At 43.7% G+C, this 19,135-nt stretch overlaps 1 protein-coding gene across 2 annotated transcripts in view; it reads left to right on the top strand.

Annotated features, from left to right (window-relative positions):
- MAPK11 (mitogen-activated protein kinase 11) overlaps positions 1 to 19,135 on the top strand; it is a 61,898-nt gene that overhangs the window by 28,845 nt on the left and 13,918 nt on the right. For both annotated transcript variants that reach the window (XM_083575330.1, XM_083575329.1), the window contains exons 2-8: positions 9,910 to 10,039; positions 10,280 to 10,338; positions 12,537 to 12,648; positions 13,339 to 13,368; positions 13,507 to 13,554; positions 18,759 to 18,873; positions 19,019 to 19,090. In XM_083575330.1, coding sequence (XP_083431456.1) covers positions 9,910 to 10,039; positions 10,280 to 10,338; positions 12,537 to 12,648; positions 13,339 to 13,368; positions 13,507 to 13,554; positions 18,759 to 18,873; positions 19,019 to 19,090 — 566 coding nt within the window. The remainder of the gene's footprint in view (positions 1 to 9,909; positions 10,040 to 10,279; positions 10,339 to 12,536; positions 12,649 to 13,338; positions 13,369 to 13,506; positions 13,555 to 18,758; positions 18,874 to 19,018; positions 19,091 to 19,135) is intronic.

The following is a 19,135-nucleotide window of genomic DNA, read 5'->3' as shown; positions in this document are numbered from 1 at the left end:
CTCGGCCAATAAAGCGAGATGAGCGCCACAACCCCAGAGTCGGTCACGACTGGACCTAATGGCCAGGGGTCCCTTTACCTTAAGGGGCAGTTTGCTTTACATCAGGGGTCGGCCACCTTTTGGGGCCTGTGGGCACTTTTGCAAGGCAGGAGAACTATGGCTTGGTGGTAGCTCACATGCTCTGTGTGTTGAAAGCCCCAGCTTTGAATCACTGAGGTATCTCGAGTCACCGCAAGATTGAGCTTGAGCAAGAGGGCTGAGGAAGGCTTCTGTCTGAGATCCCAGACAGCTGCTCTCCATCAGAGTATTCAGCACTGAGCTAAATGGACCAACGCTCTGACTTTGATTAAAGACGTATCAAATGTTTGGCCCCAAATATCAGAAAGCTTTCTTCCTTCCCTGCATATTTCCTTGGCTGTTAAGATTGGCAGTGAGGTCATTTCTCGGTAGTCCCACTGCCCTCAGAGGTTTGGGGTGTGTGCAGCTGCCTGAGAGAGGGGCTTCTCTGTGGTAGCCCCTAAGCTCTGGGATTCGCTCCCCACAGCAGTGTGTCTGGGACCTTCATGGCGAAGTTTTCACTGTGTGCTAATGATGCACCTCTGTACTTTGCCTTTGACACCTGAGAGAGCTATTTTAGCACCCACTCAGTTCTCTTCATTGTAATCTGTTTTAATTGTTTTTAATGCTGTGGTTTTTAAATGGTTGCAACCCATCCTGGGACCTTATAGTGAAGGGTGGGTAAGAAATCTAATAAACAACAATAACAAGCAGTCATGTTCACATGACTGCTTTGGAGAAGCTAAGAGCAGCTTCTTTTCTGCTTGAGGAACACATTGCGTCCAGGATTATATGCATAACTTTGGTGTGTGAAGGCTGTGGTGTTCTTTGGCTCCCTTTCCTTGTCTTCTTTTTGATTAGGAAGGTTACTGCCATGAGGGTTCGTGTCACATTTTCCGTATTGTTTGCAACTGCCCAGTTTTCCTTCAGGACAAAACTTACCAGATAACCCCAGTTAGATGCTTAACCCTTGCATTACACTTTGCTCAGTTACATAATGCAAATTTACAGAGTTGGGAGGTTTCGAGCTGGGAAGGGGGGGAATAGTGTGTTACCAGGAGAGTGGTCTTGTTCTATCTCAATCTTGTTTGGATACTTCAAGGATGGGGAACCTGTGGCTCTCCAAATGTTACTGGATTACAATACCCATAATCCCTGAACATTGGCCATACTGGGTTGTAGCCAATTCTGCTTGGAGAAGACTTGAAGATCTGCTGAAATTTGGCTAATTTTGGTCCATTAATTTTAATGGGTTTAATCCAAAATTTAGTTGGAAACAACCTGCTGGCTGGGACTGATGGGAGTTGGAGTCCAAAAGTATCTCTGGAGGGCCACAGGTTCCCTTTTCCTGGACTACTGCATTATCTTAGCTTTGGGTTTCTTTGGCTATTTGAGCCCATTGCCGTTACCTTACTGATAAAAGCATCGCAAGCAATCCTGTGCATTGGGTTCAGTGCAACATTAGTTTCATAAGCTGTCTTATGATGACAATCTGTTTGTCATTTTAGCATTTGCATCAACATCCCTTAAAACAAGGATGAAAAGTGTAGTAACTTTGTAAGTTGCTTCATTCCACCACCACCCAACACAGGAATTAATAAATATTTATTCTGCACTTCCTCTCTAAGGAGACCAGAGTGCTGTATACTAAAACCAGGAAAACAGTACAAAATTGCACATATCCAGTATCCGTTTCACATTTCTCTGAGTGTATCTGGTGTGTTGCATGATATAGTAGGCAAATACCACTTCCTCTTTGTGTCACATCAGATAAAGAAGCAGTTGTGAAAGGGATAATTAATGTTAAAAGAAATAGTAATACCAGCTTTTAACCCTTAGGCTCCTTAGAAATAAGCCTTTGCAATTTCTAGGAGAAAAGCCAGAGTTAATGGTCTTATTCTGACCAGAACGTCTGCCTTCAAAACTGTTTTTTTAGATGAGTTTGCATTCTTTATTTGCTGACTTCCGCTTTCCTCTCTGAGTAGAAAGAGATGATTTGCCTGCAGTGGATCACTGTGGACTGAAACATCTGCAAATATTACAAGTTTGAGACTCTGCACAAACAATTGGCTTTGTTACTAGGACTGCCAAACCATTAAGGATGTTTTAAATCTGATTATCTGACTTTTAGGGACGTGGGTGGTGCTGTGGTCTAAACCACAGAGCCTAGGGCTTGCTGATCAGAAGGTCGGCAGTTCGCATCCCCGCGACAGGGTGAGCTCCCATTGTTCGGTCCCAGCTCCTGCCCACCTAGCAGTTCAAAAGCACGTCAAAGTGCAAGTAGATAAATAGGAACGCTCTGGTAGGAAGGTAAACGGTGTTTCTGTGTGCTGCTCTGGTTTGCCAGAAGTGGCTTAGTCATGCTGGCCACATGATCCGGAAGCTGTCTGCAGACAAACGCTGGCTCCCTCGGCCTATAGAGCGAGATGAGCGCGCAACCCCAGAGTCGTCCACGACTGGACCTAACGGTCAGGGGTACCTTTACCTTTACCATTTTTATCTGACTTTTAACTGACGAACCAGTCAATTAATAGTCACATACTATATACTCCAGGGACAAATCAGTGTTTTAGATCTGCCGTTCAGTGTTGCTCATCACTCTTCTTGGAACTTAAATGAGATGTTTAAATTCAATTTTCTTCCTTGTTTATTTTATGGACCTTCCTTCAACTGTACATTGCTGTGGCTACTGATTTAGACAGCAAGGCATCAGAAACAGCTACAATGACAGCCATAGTAAGGAGTGGAATATTTAAAGCTGCAATCTCATGCACATTAGAACTACTTTAATTGGAGTAACCCCTATTACACTCAGTAGGATTCGTCTACATGTAAATATGCATACGATCAGGCTGCCTGTGAAAGCTTTCATTTGCTTCTCATTAAGAGTGTGCTGATCTTTGTGAAATTCATTGCAAAAAAATGAAAGGGTTCTTGTATTTGTGCGGGTTGCTGTTGCTAGGAGCTACCATACAAGTATCAACAATGACATTGCAAGACAGCATGAGCAGGTAAAACACCCAACCCTTTTCTCTATTTCCAGCCCTTAAAAAACCCAGCTTAGTGCTCCACCTGCAGTCCAGTGCAGATTTACTTGCAAGCAGAGTGGCTATGTGTCCTACTTAACAGAGGGCATCCTTCTACTAGAATAGCTGTCAAAGGACTGTCCTCTCTTTGAAGGCAACCTCAGTTTGGAAACTGCCAAGTCAAACTGTTAGAAGGGAGATCAGGAACCTTGAAGTTGTCCAACATTTAGTATCAGGACAGGCACGGAGGACAATACACATTAGTCTTCCCAGTCTGCAGTGGTACCTCGGGTTACAGACGCTTCAGGTTACAAACGCTTCAGGTTACAGACTCCACTAACCCAGAAATAGTACATTGGGTTAAGAACTTTGTTTCAGGATGAGAACAGAAATCATGGCGCGGCAGCAGCGGAAGGCCCCATTAGCTAAAGTGGTACCTCAGGTTAAGAACAGTTTCAGGTCCAGAACGAATTAAGTTCTTAACTGTATTTCTCAATTTTCCTCTGTACATATCAATTAGCATACACAAACCTATGCAACTCTGCATGTTTTGCCTTCAATTCTTCTTCTTCTTCTTCTTCTTCTTCTTCTTCTTCTTCTTCTTCTTCGGGTAATGGGTGATGAGGTACCGGTATTTATTCACTTTTAGTTATGTATAAGTGGGCACCCTGCCTGAAATTAATTCCCATTAAAAAAAGGTAAAGGACCCCTGACAGTAAAGTCCAGTCACAGACGACTCTGGGGTTGCGGCACTCGTCTTGCTTTTCAGGCCGAGGGAGCCGGCGTTTGTTTTTCCGAGTCATGTGGCCAACATGACTAAGCCGCTTCTGGCGAAACCAGAGCACGCATGGCAACGCCGTTTACCTTCCCACCAGAGTGGTACCTACTTATCTGCTTGCACTTTTTGACATGCTTTCGAACTGCTAGGTTGGCAGGAGCAGGGACCGAACAACGGGCGCTTAACCCGTCGTGGGAATTCGAACCGCCGACCTTCCAATCGGCAGGCCCAAGAGTCTCAGTGGTTTAGACCACAGCGCCACCCGCGTCCCATTACTTCCAAGTAAATATGACTAAGGATAATGTTGTTTGACCCAACTATGAGGGAGAGGAAGTGGAATGGGACAAAACAATTATTTTTCAACTCCAGGTTACCTCTGTGGCAGTGGGATGGGTGCAGAATGATTCCCCCTGACACCTACTGGGCTGGAGGAGGGAAATGAGTGGGATTCCTTCAAGACAGTAGTGGTTAGTATGGAAGCAGTGTTTGCCTGACTTCCCATCACCAAAGCGTGTTCTCCTTCATGGAGAGCACTTGTTGCGGTGGGGGCTAACAAGACACTCCAAAGTTGTGGGGCGGGCTAATTGATCATTGGCCACTGTTGTGATTGGGCTTCCCTTGTTGTTGGGATGAAGTTAATGTTGCCATTCTGTGATTGACAGCCAGAAATGTTAAAACTCCCTGCACGAAGCGTAGAGCTTCCTCTTTTCGCTCCGTGCATCGGATTGCCCATCCTCCCTCCCTATATTTAGGGTTGTTCGCATTGACTTTGCTATGCCTGTCATGGAGTCACCTGCTTTTGGGGCAGGGGCCCAGTAGGAATTTTGTCCATCTGGCTGATTGGCTGGTGCCATTTGGTTTTTGCCTACTGCGTAGCAAATCGTCACAACTTGTAAGGTTGTGGTTAGGCATTGGTTTAGGGTTTGGTTGGTTGAGGGGCATGGATTGGCTGTGCCTGCCCCTCCAATGCTGCTGCTGCAAGGGTATTCCATTAAAGGAATCCAGGGCCTCGCCATGCTTTTGTCCGAACCCTGTCAAGGGGCTAGGGCCACATAAGAGCCCCTGGCTGCATTTGGGGAGGGCTGAGGGCAGGTTCCCTGCTCCGTCGCTACCCCCAAATGTATTCCCCTTTTCTGACTTTCTCAGGCTTGCGAAATGTCAGTCTGTCCCCCACTGGGGGGCAGATAGTCACAACCAATGCCTAAGCAACCACTCACATTTTTGTATTTTAATAAAGTTGTGGCCAAAAATTATGCCAAAAACCTTAAACAAAATTTCTGTGTAATGAGTTATTTGGGGTGGCTTGGGGACCTCGACACACAATGGACCATGGATGAAATACTCTTGTTTCTGGTTACCCTGTTGTGGTTTGTTTGGTGAGAGAGGAACCACAAGCACAGGCTGGAGATGTAATGCCAACGCCAGCCGCTCCATGGCTCATTTCCTTGCTCAACTAATAAAGGAGCAGAGTAGGAGCGCTCTGCCTTTGTGGACACCAGCATGCAGCTGATATGCATATTTGCTTAACTATGATTTATGGCTTAGCATGCATTCAGATGCCACCATTACATGGTCAAAATTAACATGGTTAAGGCAAGCCAAGGGGGAAATCTTGCAGTACAGATAGATTGGCAGAGTTTAAGCCCCACGCTAGGCCTTTGTTCTCTTTTGTGCTTTCTAGCCAGAAAAGCCATTTATGCATTCACATTTCATTTAAGATCATCTTATCCCTTATATGCCCAGTCAATCACTCCTCTCTGCAGGTGAGGGCCTCCCGCAGATTACTCACTTTATCAGGAGTTCTGTTCTGCACAGAACCTTTTCATGTTCTGGCACTTACACTTTGGAATTCCCTCTCCTTAAGTATTAGGCAGGCTTTGTCTATCCAGTGTGTATCTGTGTTGGAACTGTGTTTAGCTGTTTTATCACTTATGCGGATGCCACCCTGGGCTCCTTTGGAAGGAAGCGGTGCCAGATTTATGTATAAGCTAAACAAGCTATAGCTTAGGGCCCCACTCTCTTGGGGGCCCCAAAAAACTAAAAGAAAGAAAACGCTGGATATACATTTCCAAAATATAAGATAAAAAGCAAATAAAATAAAACCTGCATACAGCAACAGTGTTTTGTGTTGTGTAGGCTCCTATGATGTAAGTAATGGGCCCCGCCTGCTAGCCTGCTCCCTAAAATATCACTGGTTTACTCATTTCTATATATAGGGTGCCTACATTCTGCATGTGCAAATGGCTTTAGATACCTATTAGGTTAAGGTTACCAGATTTTTTTCAATGAATCCGGGGACCTTTTTAACTTCCTACTAAATAGATGGATTTTGTCAGGGGACTGATTTCTAAATCTGGGGACTGTCCCCGGGAAACAGGGATGTCCAGTAACCTTAATTTGAAGGCATTCTGTGCACACAATAGGCCAGCTAGATAGAGTCAGCTAGATACATAGTGTTGTGGGCCAAAAATGGCTTATCTTCTGAGTTTATGCCAATAAGACTCAGAGACAAGAGGAGTTAGGAGTCCGTTGTTTATTGCTAGGCAATAGGTTACAGTCGAATTGTTTCGCAAGGGTCGGGGCGGTAGTATTTATAACATTTCAAAAAAAGGATTTCAATTTTCACCAATCATGTACATCATTACCTCATTTCATGTTTAATACACATGCACAATAAGCGTTAGCAATTTCTGTTGATTCAGCTTTGATTCCCAGGGCTCTCTGTTAAAATACTAACTTCTGTTACATTGTGTTAGTATGCATGTTGGGAACCTGTGTTACTCGTATCTATTTGCACCATGTATCAACTTACGTTCTAGCTTATGAGCAGTATCTTTGTGATTCGTATATTAGCTGTACTTCTGCCCCAAAGGCGGAGGCAACTTGCGAAAATCATCAGTTTCATAAAGCAACGGGTTACCATAACATCTCTGTTAGAAGCACACTCAAGGATTTATAGGGGTTCACATTATCCTATTTATTGTGGATTTTTGGGCCACCACCACAACAGGACAAAAACCTTTTGGTATTTAGGCTGTGGGCTGTTAGGCTGCTGAACGGAAAATAATACAGTGGATGCTCGGGTTGCAAACGTGATCCGTGTGGGATGCACATTTGCAACCCGCAGCAGCACTTCTGCGCACGCGCGGGTTGTGATTCGGTGCTTCTGCATATGCGCAAAGCGCGATTTAGTGCTTTTGCGCATGCCGACCCCCCAAACCCAGAAGTAACCCGTTCCGGTACTTCCGGGTTTCAGCGGGTCCGTAACCCGAAAAAACGCAACCTGAAGCATCTGTAACCCAAGGTATAGTGCAACTGACTTTCGGGGTTGGTGTGTTGTGCAACAAGCACACAGAGTGCAATGAGATTGAGTGTTTGTGGGGGGGGGGAGGATCGGTTAATTTCATTGTGCATAGGTTGTACATTGACAATACAGTGGTACCTCGGGTTAAGTACTTAATTCGTTCCAGAGGTCCGTTCCTAACCTGAAACTGTTCTTAACCTGAAGCACCACTTTAGCTAATGGGGCCTCCTGCTGCTGCTGCGCCGCCAAAGCACGATTTCTGTTCTCATCCTGAAGCAAAGTTCTTAACCTGAGGTACTATTTCTGGGTTAGCGGAGTCTGTAACCTGAAGCGTATGTAATCTGAAGCGTATGTAACTCGAGGTACCAGTGTAAAGGTATTATTATTATTATTATTATTATTATTATTATTATTATTATTTGTCTTTTGCGTAGGTAAGGCTTTGGTTGTGGGAATCATTACAGCAAACGCAACATCTGCATCATAAGAAAAGGTGTTGTTCAGCTACCTGCTGATAGGAGAAGGGGGTTGACAAGAAAATGTTAAGGTTTTGAATCATCAAGGCCTACATTATCAAAGCCTCCAGCATTGATATTGAAGGTTTGTTTATTGTCAGTGGCGCCTAAGGCAACCTTTTATAGCCTTGTAAGCTGGTTGGCTTTAATTAACGATGTACATGAGAAGGCTGCATGCGGCATGCCACTGTTTGGCGGGCGTAATTAACACTGGATACACCTAGACAGGGTGGCAGACTCCGTAATTAATAGAGGCTCCTGTCTGTTCACCAGGGGCCCAGAATCCAGATCTAAGTGCTCCCTATGGAGTCTTGATTTGGGGACCTGGGAGACAGTTAGCCAAATTAATGATGCTAATTCTCTGGGTGTTTGTCGTGGCAGATGGGAGCAACAGATATCACCTAGGGAGAATGCTTGTGGTAGGTCATCACAAGAAATACTTATTTGAGGAGTTTTCTGTAAAAGGTCGCTATGTTAAGATAATGAAAGAAATAAGTAAGTAAGAACCTTCCCCACACAAATGACATTTGCTTATTTTGGAAATATATAGCCATCGAACAAGATATTCGGGTCCGGTCAACGAAAGAGAAACTGTAAGCTGTTCAGCAGACCTTAGCAGAATTGGTAGCTATCTCTTTATCTGTTCTGTTTCTCCAAGGTTGATTCTGTCAGCATCTGCAAAGGCGTGCTATTGTCCAAATAGCAGCTGCTTGTTTCCGGGTTTTTATCCACTGGTGTGGTGAGGTTATTGATGTTGAAGTCTGTTACTCAGTTTGGTTAAGTTTATTATTGCTGTTTTCTGTTTTAGAAGTACAGAAGTGTCCTTGGTCCTGTTGATGCCGGTAGGGTTATATTTAGCAATGCCGTTCCCTGTTTCTGTCCCAGCATTCTCGTCTCAGTTTTTACTTAACCCAATGCAAGACTTGGGTACAGATGTGCAGGTCTGGGTCGATTCGCCAGGCCATCGTTTTGGTGTGATGCCATAACAAACACTGAACTGGAGCAAGCACCCAGTTCACTTGCTTTATTTACCTTAACAGCAGCCGATTAAAAGGAGTTCAAAATAGTTTGTTGTTTGAATGTTTGCTTTTACTTCAGCAGCGTATTTGTTAATGGATCTTTAATGATAAATGTGTGTACAGTGTGGGGAACCCTGAATAATATTTGAGATTTGTTTTCCCCCATATGAAAGGAATGAAGGATTATAATAACAGTTAAGTTCAAAAAGAAATACCCCTAAGCATTTTGTGAATCTTTTTCTTTTGTCCATTTACTGTATTTATTTTCAGTGATTTGAACTATAAAATGAGTCAAAATGAGAGTACCTAAACATTTTCTTTTTTTTGAAAAAAAAAGCACTGGACTAAAGTATGGATAACTTGCTGATTTGCTACCAGGCCAGGTTCAAGGTGTTACTATTAGTATATAAAGCTCTTAACAACTTGGGGCCAGTTACCTACGATATCACCTTACCCTACAGATGCCCACTCAACCACTTTGATTGGTGGAATTGGCATTACCTCAGGTGCCACATCATAAGGGACACGGGTGGCGCTGTGGGTTAAACCACAGAGCCTAGGACTTGCCGATCAGAAGGTCGTCAGTTCGAATCCCCGCAACGGAGTGAGCTCCCGTTGCTCGGTCCCTGCTCCTGCCAACCTAGCAGTTCAAAACCACAAAGTGCAAATAGATAAATAGGTACCGCTCCGGCGGGAAGGTAAACGGCATTTCCATGCACTGCTCTGGTTTTGCTAGAAGCGGCTTAGTCATGCTGGCCACATGACCCGGAAGCTGTACGCTCGGTCAGTAAAGCAAGATGAGTGGCGCAACCCCAGAGTCGGCCACGACTGGACCTAATGGTCAGGGGTCCCTTTACCTTTACAGGTGCCACATCATACCTATTCGGCATTTGTAGGAACTTGATCATTTAGTGTGGCAGCACCTGCACTTTGGAACTCCTTGCCTATTGAGCTTAAGCAGATGCCTTAACTCTACTCTTTTTGGCACCCGCTAAAACATTCCTGTTTAGACAAGCCAGTGCTTAGAAAATTGAGGTAACTTTGATCTTTTGAATGTTTTAAAGTAGTGTTGTTATTTTTTTCTTGATTTTACTCTCTGTTGCAAGCCGCTATGAGGGTTTGTTTGTTTGTTTACAATCAAACAATGTATAAATTTTATGAAATAAAATATAGTAAAATTTCTTTTCTTTTGCATTTGGATTTGTTTCAGTTCAGCATATGATACCAAAACAAGGCAGAAGGTGGCAGTCAAGAAGCTTTCGAGACCTTTCCAGTCCCTTATTCACGCCAGAAGAACCTACCGGGAGCTTAGATTACTGAAGCACATGAAACACGAAAACGTGAGTGGAACAGGCTCTGCGAATTGTGAATAATGAGCTTGTAATTCATCTAATCATTTACAGTAGTTTTATTAAAATGTTCATCGGTTAGACACAACTGACTTTATTAGGTTTTGGCAAACATTATTCCGTGCCGGGCTGCCATTATCCTTCATTTTAGATTCGAAACTGGTAAGTAGAGATAGCGGTGCTACATGCATTTCTCCAGATAAAATAAAAACCCCTCTTCTTCTGTTTCAGGTTATAGGATTACTAGATGTTTTCACACCTGCGGCGTCAATAGAAAATTTTAATGAAGTGTAAGTAAAGCTTGACCTAAACTTGTTGGCGAGCTGCTAAGATAAACGGCCAGCCTGAGTTATGCATGCCTAAGTCTTGTTTATTTCTATAGAAAGCATATGCTCACCTGTCTTCTGCTGACTTCTATAGGCCCTGAAAGCAGTAGCAGGCAGTGTTGGCGCTGTGGGGCTGTGTTGCTCGCCCAACCTTCCCTCAGCCGTATTGTTTCAGTACAGTGGTACCTCCAGTTGCGAACAGGATCTGTTCCGGAGGTCCGCCTGCATGCTGAGGAATTTGCAACCGGAAGAGCGCTTCTGTGGCGCGGTTTAGCGCTTCTGCGCTTGCGCACATGGCAAAACCCGGGGAAATACTTCCGGGTTTGTCGCATTCGTATCCCGAAGTATCCAGAGGGATATGTAAGCGGAGATATGACTGTATACAAGATGGAAAGGTGAAGGGCGAGGTGGCAGCAAGCTCAGCACAGTGTAGTTGGGGTGCTAAGGCATTTACACAGCACCAACCTCACCGTCACCTCACCTCTCCACATCCCATGATGCTTCAGGAACCTGACCTGTGGGAGGTAGGTGAGCAACACAGCCGCTCAGATGCAGCTGTCGTTCACTTCATCTGAACCAGGGCTGGGGAAGGTGCTGTTTAAAATGTACAGCAAGTACCTGCAGTGTGTGTGGGGTTTGTGTGTGTGTGTGCTTTGTATGGGACAAGAATGGGGAACCTTTGGATCTTGGGACCTCAAGTCCCACCAGTCCATTCAGCGTGGCCAGTTGCCAGGGATGATGGCAGCTGTTTTTCAACACCATCTTCAGGGCAACAGGCTTCCCATACTCCGTATAGACAGAACTATTTACTGTGTCATAACAATGGTGACTAAAAACTGGCGCCTGAGCTCCCTCCCAGCCTTTTTCTTTTTGTGTTGTGTCTTTTAGACTGTAAGCCTGAGGGCGGGGGGGGGGGGACTATTGATCTTTGTAAGATGCTCTAGGAGCCTCCTCTAAATAATAATAATAATAATAATAATAATAATAATAATAATAATAATAATAAATTTATTATTTATACCCCGCCCATCTGGCTGGGTTTCCCCAGCCACTCTGGGCGGCTTCCGACAAAACACTAAAATACAAAATAACCTATTAAACATTAAAAGCTTCCCTAAACAGGGCTGCCTTCAGATGTCTTGTAAAAGTTTGGTAGTTATTTTTCTCTTTGACATCTGGTGGGAGGGCGTTCCACAGGGTGGGCACCACTACCGAGAAAGCCCTCTGCCTGGTTCCCTGTAACTTGGGTTCTCGCAGCGAGGGAACCGCCAGTAGGCCCTTGGCTCTGGATCTCAGTGTCTGGGCAGAACGATGGGGGTGGAGACGCTCCTTCAGGTATACTGGACCGAGGCCGTTTAGGGCTTTCAAGGTCAGCACCAACACTTTGAATTGTGCTCGGAAACATACTGGGAGCCAGTGTAGGTCTTTCAAGACCGGTGTTATATGGTCTTGGTGGCCGCTCCCAGTCACCAATCTAGCTGCTGCATTCTGGATTAGTTGTAGTTTCCGGGTCACCTTCAAAGGTAGCCCCACATAGAGTGCATTGCAGTAGTCCAAGCGGGAGATAACTAGAGCATGCACCACTCTGGTGAGACAGTCCGCATGCAGGTAGGGTCTCAGCCTGCGTACCAGATGGAGCTGGTAAACAGCAGCCCTGGACACAGAAAAAAAGCATGGAGCGTAACTGCTTTAAATGAGTAAACATAGGATATTGATCTCTTGCCTGTACGTTATCTAGTGCTTGTTTATTTATTTGTTTATTTGGGGGAAGTATGTTCCCCCATGCTACTGTACTCACAGTATCTGTAACCTCCTTGGCCTTCATTGCTCAACTTTCGTATACTTGGCTTAATCCTGCACTGAACTTTGTTGGTAGGAGCCAAAGTTTTGCTTCCTCCCGTGGGAAGAGTCAAAGGAAGGAAGTGTTGGACGCACTCCTGCGATTCCAGAAACCTTACGCTGAGTTCAGTTTCCCTTAGCCACGGTTTGTGACAACCGAGTCTTCATATTTTTCCCATTTCTCAATCTTGTGACCATATAAAATGCATGGAAGACCCATTCTTACTAGTGTCTGGAAGCACTGCTTGCAGAGCCTCACCACGATACCGAAAAAAAAGACTTTAGAAACAATTGGATGTGATCTGAATGCTTTGTATTTACAGGTATCTTGTCACAAATTTAATGGGTGCTGACCTGAATAACATTGTGAAGTGCCAGAAACTGACAGACGACCATATACAGTTTCTTATATATCAGTTACTTCGAGGGCTTAAGGTAAAACCTATGGAGGGAGGGTAAAAAAACATACTTGAGCTGTAACACAGGATGAAACATCTCTTAAGATAATGCCTGCTGCTCATGTTACTTGTATGTCCTTATTATGTATTCTACAAAAGCCTTGCCCAACAGAAAATACTTCTTGGGTAAGCACTCATAGGTTTTCCCATACCTGCTTGTGTTTCAAACAACATTTTAACCCCTAGTTAATTGATTTGATCAACCTGTTCATTTAATCAAAATATTGGTTAAACACTGCAGCTCAATGTGCCACACAGATGTCAGCAGTGCTGAAATCATAATTCGTGGATTAATGGGATTTCTAAGTTCCTCTATAATTGGCACATATGTTTAAGTTTTGCTGCTTTAGCGACAGGAGAAATGATATAGAGGAGCCCTGGTGTCAGAGGCAAACTGTGTTACAAACAGTGTGTCTGGAAGGGCCTTTAAACTCGCAAAAATTACAGATTGAATTGCAAAACACCAGCAGCTTTTCATATTGGTGCGTTTGCTCCTAACGTACATCACTGAACATTTGCCACATAGGTGGGAATACAGGCTAACCTTTATCTCTTTGTACCGTAGAACAAAAACACCTGTCTGAGTGGATGACAGCTAATAGCTATCATTAATCACTTGCGTTTGACTTTGTTGTCTGACCTCACCTATTTTCTTTTTATTTAACAGTATATTCATTCGGCTGGAATCATTCACCGGGTACGTTGCACTGGGGATATAATGCACTGTGAGCACGTCATTGGTTTGGCTTGTTGCTCTGATATAGTTGCAAGACTGTTTTTACCTCATTTGTTTTAGCCCTGTTTTAATGCTCTTAACTTTTTTGTTCTGATGCAGGACCTGAAGCCTAGTAACCTAGCTGTCAATGAAGACTGTGAATTAAGGGTAGGATTCATGCTATTTTGATTATTTTGGTACGTTTTGAACCAAGACTAACACAAGATTGGTGCCTGTTGTCATGCCAGCATCTGTTATTAATGGTTGTTGTGGTACCGAGTAAAAAACTAAATTGTAAACCTGACCAATTTAAAACTGATCAGGAAGCTCTCTGAATAAATGAGCAACTATGGAAGTTTTGGTCCTTTCTTTAGGGCAGTATTTCTACAGTAACTACTCACAAGAAGTGTTGCGTCCATTTCAGGCCCTGGATAACTAGATGAAATAGTAGGTGCTTCAGATATCAAGCAACTACTTGCAGTTTGGAACTAGCATTTTGAAAAGAAAGATGTGTATTAACTAACAGTGCAATCCTTATTCTGCTCTGAAATAAGTCCTGTTCAATGGGGTTTACTCCCAGATAATTTGAATTTAGGATTACAGGCTAAACTGTTACATGGTAATGGACACACCAACAGAGTGGGACCATCTCTGAGTCTAACTTGACAGTTTATAAGACCTTATTGTTTGTACTGGTGTTGCCCTATTAGGGCTGCAGGTGGCGCTGTGGTCTAAACCACTGAGCCTCTTGGGCTTGCCGATCAGAAGGTTGGCGGTTCGAATCTGCACAACGGGGTGAGCTCCCATTGCTCTATCCCAGCTCCTGCCAGCCTAGCAGTTCGAAAGCACACCAGTACAAGTAGATAAATAGGTACCGCTGTGGCAGGAAGGTAAAGAGCATTCCCGTGCGCTCTGGTTTCTGTCACAGTGTTCCGTTGTGCCACAAGCTGCTTAGTCATTCTGGCCACATGGCCCGGAAAGCTGTCTGTGAACAAACGCCGGCTCCCTTGGCCTGAAAGCGAGATGAGCACTGCATCCCCGTAGTCGCCTTTGAGTGGACTGAACCGTCCAGGGGTCCTTTACATTTTACCTTTTTAGATGCTCCTATTTCTGATTTTTTCAAGTTAACATATCATCCTACATTGAGAAATCCTGGTTAATTATATTTATATACCACTTTTCGTTCTGTAAAGCGAGAGAAGACATCTTCTATTTATTTATACATTGTAGATTTTTTAACTTGCTCTATCCCAATCAGTTTTAAGAAGAAATGCAAACACAAAATTCTTCATGTAGTGTTCAAAGCAGCAGCTGACAATGCCCATTGAGTGGCTATTACTCCACCTACTGTTGCAACGCAGCATGCAAAATGGTCTCACAGCACCAGAATTGCGTGCAGAGCATGTGGCGAGGGATGCTATCCTTGCAATACCCTCCTGCTATGGGGACCTTATCCTGGATGGAATCTATATTATGAAGCAACCTGCAACCCACTGCTGAGAAATCACAATGATCAAAACAATAGATGAATCCCCTTCCTATTAAACTGAAATATACAAAAACTCCCCCTGACAAAGCCAAAGGAAACACCAGCAAAAATTTATTTTAAAAAACTCCTGCTACACTGTTTTCAGAAGCTGTTCTTAATATTTCATCCTGATTTGTTGAAGGGCAGGATATAAATGTCCAAAGAAATACAAATATTAAAGTTCTGGATTTAGTGACTTCGGAAGAAAGTTCTCTTAACTGTGGAGCATCTACCAAACACATCCTTACTTGGTAATAATTGCTTTTTATGAATCTTTGGGATATCAGTGAGATATAAAAAAGGTGATGTAGGAGCCAGTTGTGTCTCATTTGGCCCAAGTTTCATTTCATTTACTGGCTATTCATGTGTAAAATGTAAATTTATTTTATCTCAAAAATAAATTATTAGCTCATGGGGAGGGGGAATGAAAGCATGCTGGTCTGTTTTGGGGATGCAGACCAATTTTTACCTAATTAGTAGTTGTTTTGCTGTATCCCTTATTCTTATTTGTGAGGTAAGCTCAGTATATTTTTATATGCCTGTTGCCTACCCCCCCCCAAAAAAACCCCGTCTTCATATGTTCTGCTTCTGACGCGCAATTTTTCCACCAATAATCAGAGCACAGAGATTATGTATAAGGCCATCTTGCGATGAATGGGATGGATTGTGCCTGCTGCTCAACCCTGTGCAGATGAGCACTGCCTCAGGCAGTTCATAAACATGGGCGTAACCAGGCCTTTTTTTTTCAGCCGGAACTCAGTTCCGGCACCTCTCAGGTTGGTGCCATTGAACAAGAGTTCCATTGTGAGTTCCAGCACCCCTTTTTCTAGAAACGTATGAATGGGAGTAATCGTATTGAATTCTGTGACTTGAAAATAGCTATGACTACACATGGCTCACTCATTTTGCAGGGGAGGTCAAGAAAGAAAGAAACCATTTGGAAACCTTATGAAAACAGAGAGCGTCTTGTCCTCCCCCTTCTTTCCCAGCTCTTTGTAAGGGTTTCCACACTTCTTAAAAATCACTCAGGGATCCAAACCCAGTCCTTTCGGCAGCTGATGGATTGCAGCCCTTTATGCCATTTCAGGAGTACCTCATAATTAATGCCAATATTCCAAATTAGTGAGGAACTGATCACAAATCATGCTGGAGATGGAGGTTCATCCGTGGCAGGCACATACCGATCTGCCTTTCAAGTTGGCAGGTATGGGTTTAAGCGACACCGCGGGATGCAGTGAACTCCCCAGAACCACCTCGGGTGCATTTCCAGGAATTTTACCTCATACATGCTGGCTTTCCCCTGCCCAAACAGCTGCACTGCCCCGGAGTCCAGTGGAGCTCAACCATCATGAGTCATGACGTCAGCCAGAGACCTACTTGAAAACATTTGAATTGGCATCAGTTGGTTTATGGGATGCACTTTTCAAAGTATTTAGATGTTCCCGAATCCTTTCAGTCAGAGTACACTTCCTGAACGTTGAAGTCTAATTGAATGGTAATTGACTTTGTGGATTATCCAAGTGCTCTTGAAAGTATGACCCAATCTCTCCGTGTAATGGTTATTTTTGTACTCTGTGTTTTTTATTAAAAAAAATTAGAAGAAGCTTTGAATTAATAGAAAATGCTTTTATTTTCATCCCAGATCCACAACAGCTATCCAGAGAATTATGAACTTCCGTGAGCATAAGGCTCGATGGGACTATACTATAACATGAGGGAGGGCCTTACGATCTGATCTTGCTGCTGCAATGCATTAAAATGCTTAGGTTGATACCTATACCTTGGACAACACAGTTTTCCAGTGAATGTAAATCGGTGTGGCAGGAAGATATTTAGGATGACATTTTTTTACATCAAGCCATTGTCTTAAAGACGTCAGTCTCTAAGTCACGACACGCTTAAGTCACAGGGCTTCTGAATTATCCCCTTAATATTCATGGAATATTTTAATGAGGTAGATAAAAAGCTAAATTAGGCCTGGCACAGTGAATTCATTACTGATTAGTTTCTGGATCAAGTATCCTCAAAAGATTCCGAGTCAAAGAAACAATGATTCAAGCCTCTGCATCTATAACTAAGACATACAAAACAGATGTTTTTACCTGGTGGCACATTTGTCCTCGTTTCATAGTCAAAGAAAGGAAATAATCCATGAATGACCCTAGTAATGACCTTTAAAGCCCTAAACAGCCTCAGTCCAGTATACCTGAAGGAGCGTCTCCACCCCCATCATTCAGCCCGGACACTGAGATCCACGCCGAGGGCCTTCTGGCAGTTCCCTCACTCTGAGAAGCGAAGTTACAGGGAACCAGATGGAGGGCCTTCTCAGTAGTGGCACCCGCCCTGTAGAACGCCCTCCCACCAGATGTCAAGGAAATAAACAACTATCTGACTTTTAGAATACATTTGAAGGCAGCCCTGTTTAGGGAAGCTTTTAATATCTGAAGGACTATTGCATTTTAATATTTTGTTGGAAGCCACCCAGAGTGGATATATACAATAGACAAAGAGCAGGAAAAGAGAAATCTTACAAAGATTTTATTTCTCATTGATTTTATATCCTGCCCTTCCTCCCCAAGAAGCCCAGGGCGGCAAACAGATACACAATTTAGGAAGGGGGGGAAGCATTCTAAAGCATTGTAAAAGCAATTACAATTAAAAGCTTCTAGTTACAGTTAGAAACATTCTTCCATCCTGTGATCTTGGGGCTGCCAGGAGCAGCATTCTTCAGCCACCAAATGCCTGGTGAACAGGAATGTTTTCAGATTCCTCCTGAAAGTTAATAATGGGTAGAGACCGGCACACCTCACTAATACTGGGTTAGTCTGAGAAATAGCAGTTTAAGAGAAATTATAATCAAAATAATGGATAGAGAGCATCTGGTTTGTGCTGCCTGATTTTATGTGCATGCTTTGTGTCACTGGCCGTCAAGTGAGATCACACCCTGGGAGAAAAAGGTTGCCCTCAGGAAGGACCATAGCTCAGTGACTGAGTACGGTACATGCTCTGTATATAAAGGGGACCCAGAGAGCTAGACTAGACTGAGATAGATGGATCAATAGTCTGAGCAGATATGAGGCAATTTCTTATATACCTAAATCCTGAGATACCTTCCTTTATGCTTTCGGTTAGGACAGGCATAGGCAAACTCCGGCCCTCCAGATGTTTTGGGACTACAACTCCCATCATCCCTAGCTAACAGGACCAGTGGTCAGGGATGATGGGAATTGTAGTTCCAAATAATCTGGAGGGCCAGCGTTTCCCTATGCCTGGGTTAGGACTCTGCAGTTTTGATTGACTGATGTGTGAATCCTGAACCAGCTGCTGCCTCTCTACTCTAGCACCCTCCCAAAATATACCAAATATTCCCCTTCACCACTGTCACTGATCTGCCAAGCTCTGTGTGTCAGTATAAATGCTCAGTTTTCTAGGTGACCTCGTAGTTGGTTCATACTGACTTTAGGCCTCTTCTGACCAGTGAAGGAAAGAGAAACTAGCCAAAGGAGTCAACAACCTAGAAGCGGCCTAGGTGTTCCCCCTCACTTCTGGGTTCCAATAAGAAGTGGCGGGGTTGCATGATTATCTAGCAACATCACACATGATTTTTTTTCCCCTCCAAATGATCCTGCTGTTTTCTATGATATACCTCAAGTTGGTTGTAGGAGAATCTGTTTGGGTAGTAGAGAGAAAGCAGGAAATCTCTAATTGTTGGAACTGTGGGTTAGATATGGACCTGATGTTTCTGTTGTTGGCTTAGATGAGTCAAGAGAGCCAGAATAAAGATAGGCTTGACCATTTATATAATAAAAATAATGGGAATTTCATTATTATTATTATTCTGTAGATTTTAGACTTTGGCTTAGCCCGGCAAACAGATGATGAAATGACAGGTTATGTAGCAACACGGTGGTACAGAGCCCCGGAAATCATGTTGAATTGGATGCACTATAATCAAACAGGTAAGATGGAGGGGGGCGGGAATCTCCTTGTGTTGTGCTGTGAAATATGTACCTTAAGGGCTTGGATGGGAATACCTTTGTCATGCAGATTCTCCCCAACCCGGCAAGAAAGCCCCTTCTGATTGGTTGTTTTGTGTTTTGGCAGTTGACATTTGGTCAGTTGGATGCATCATGGCGGAGCTACTGAAAGGGAAGGCCCTTTTCCCTGGAAACGACTGTATCCTTCCCCCTGCAAGTGCAAATATACTCTGGGTCTCGCACT

This window comes from Podarcis filfolensis (genome assembly GCF_964270895.1).
Source record: "Podarcis filfolensis genome assembly, chromosome: 10".
In the NCBI taxonomy this organism is placed as follows: domain Eukaryota; kingdom Metazoa; phylum Chordata; class Lepidosauria; order Squamata; family Lacertidae; genus Podarcis; species Podarcis filfolensis.
Note: the sequence above shows the minus strand (reverse complement) of the source record. Positions and strands in the feature narration are given on the sequence as shown.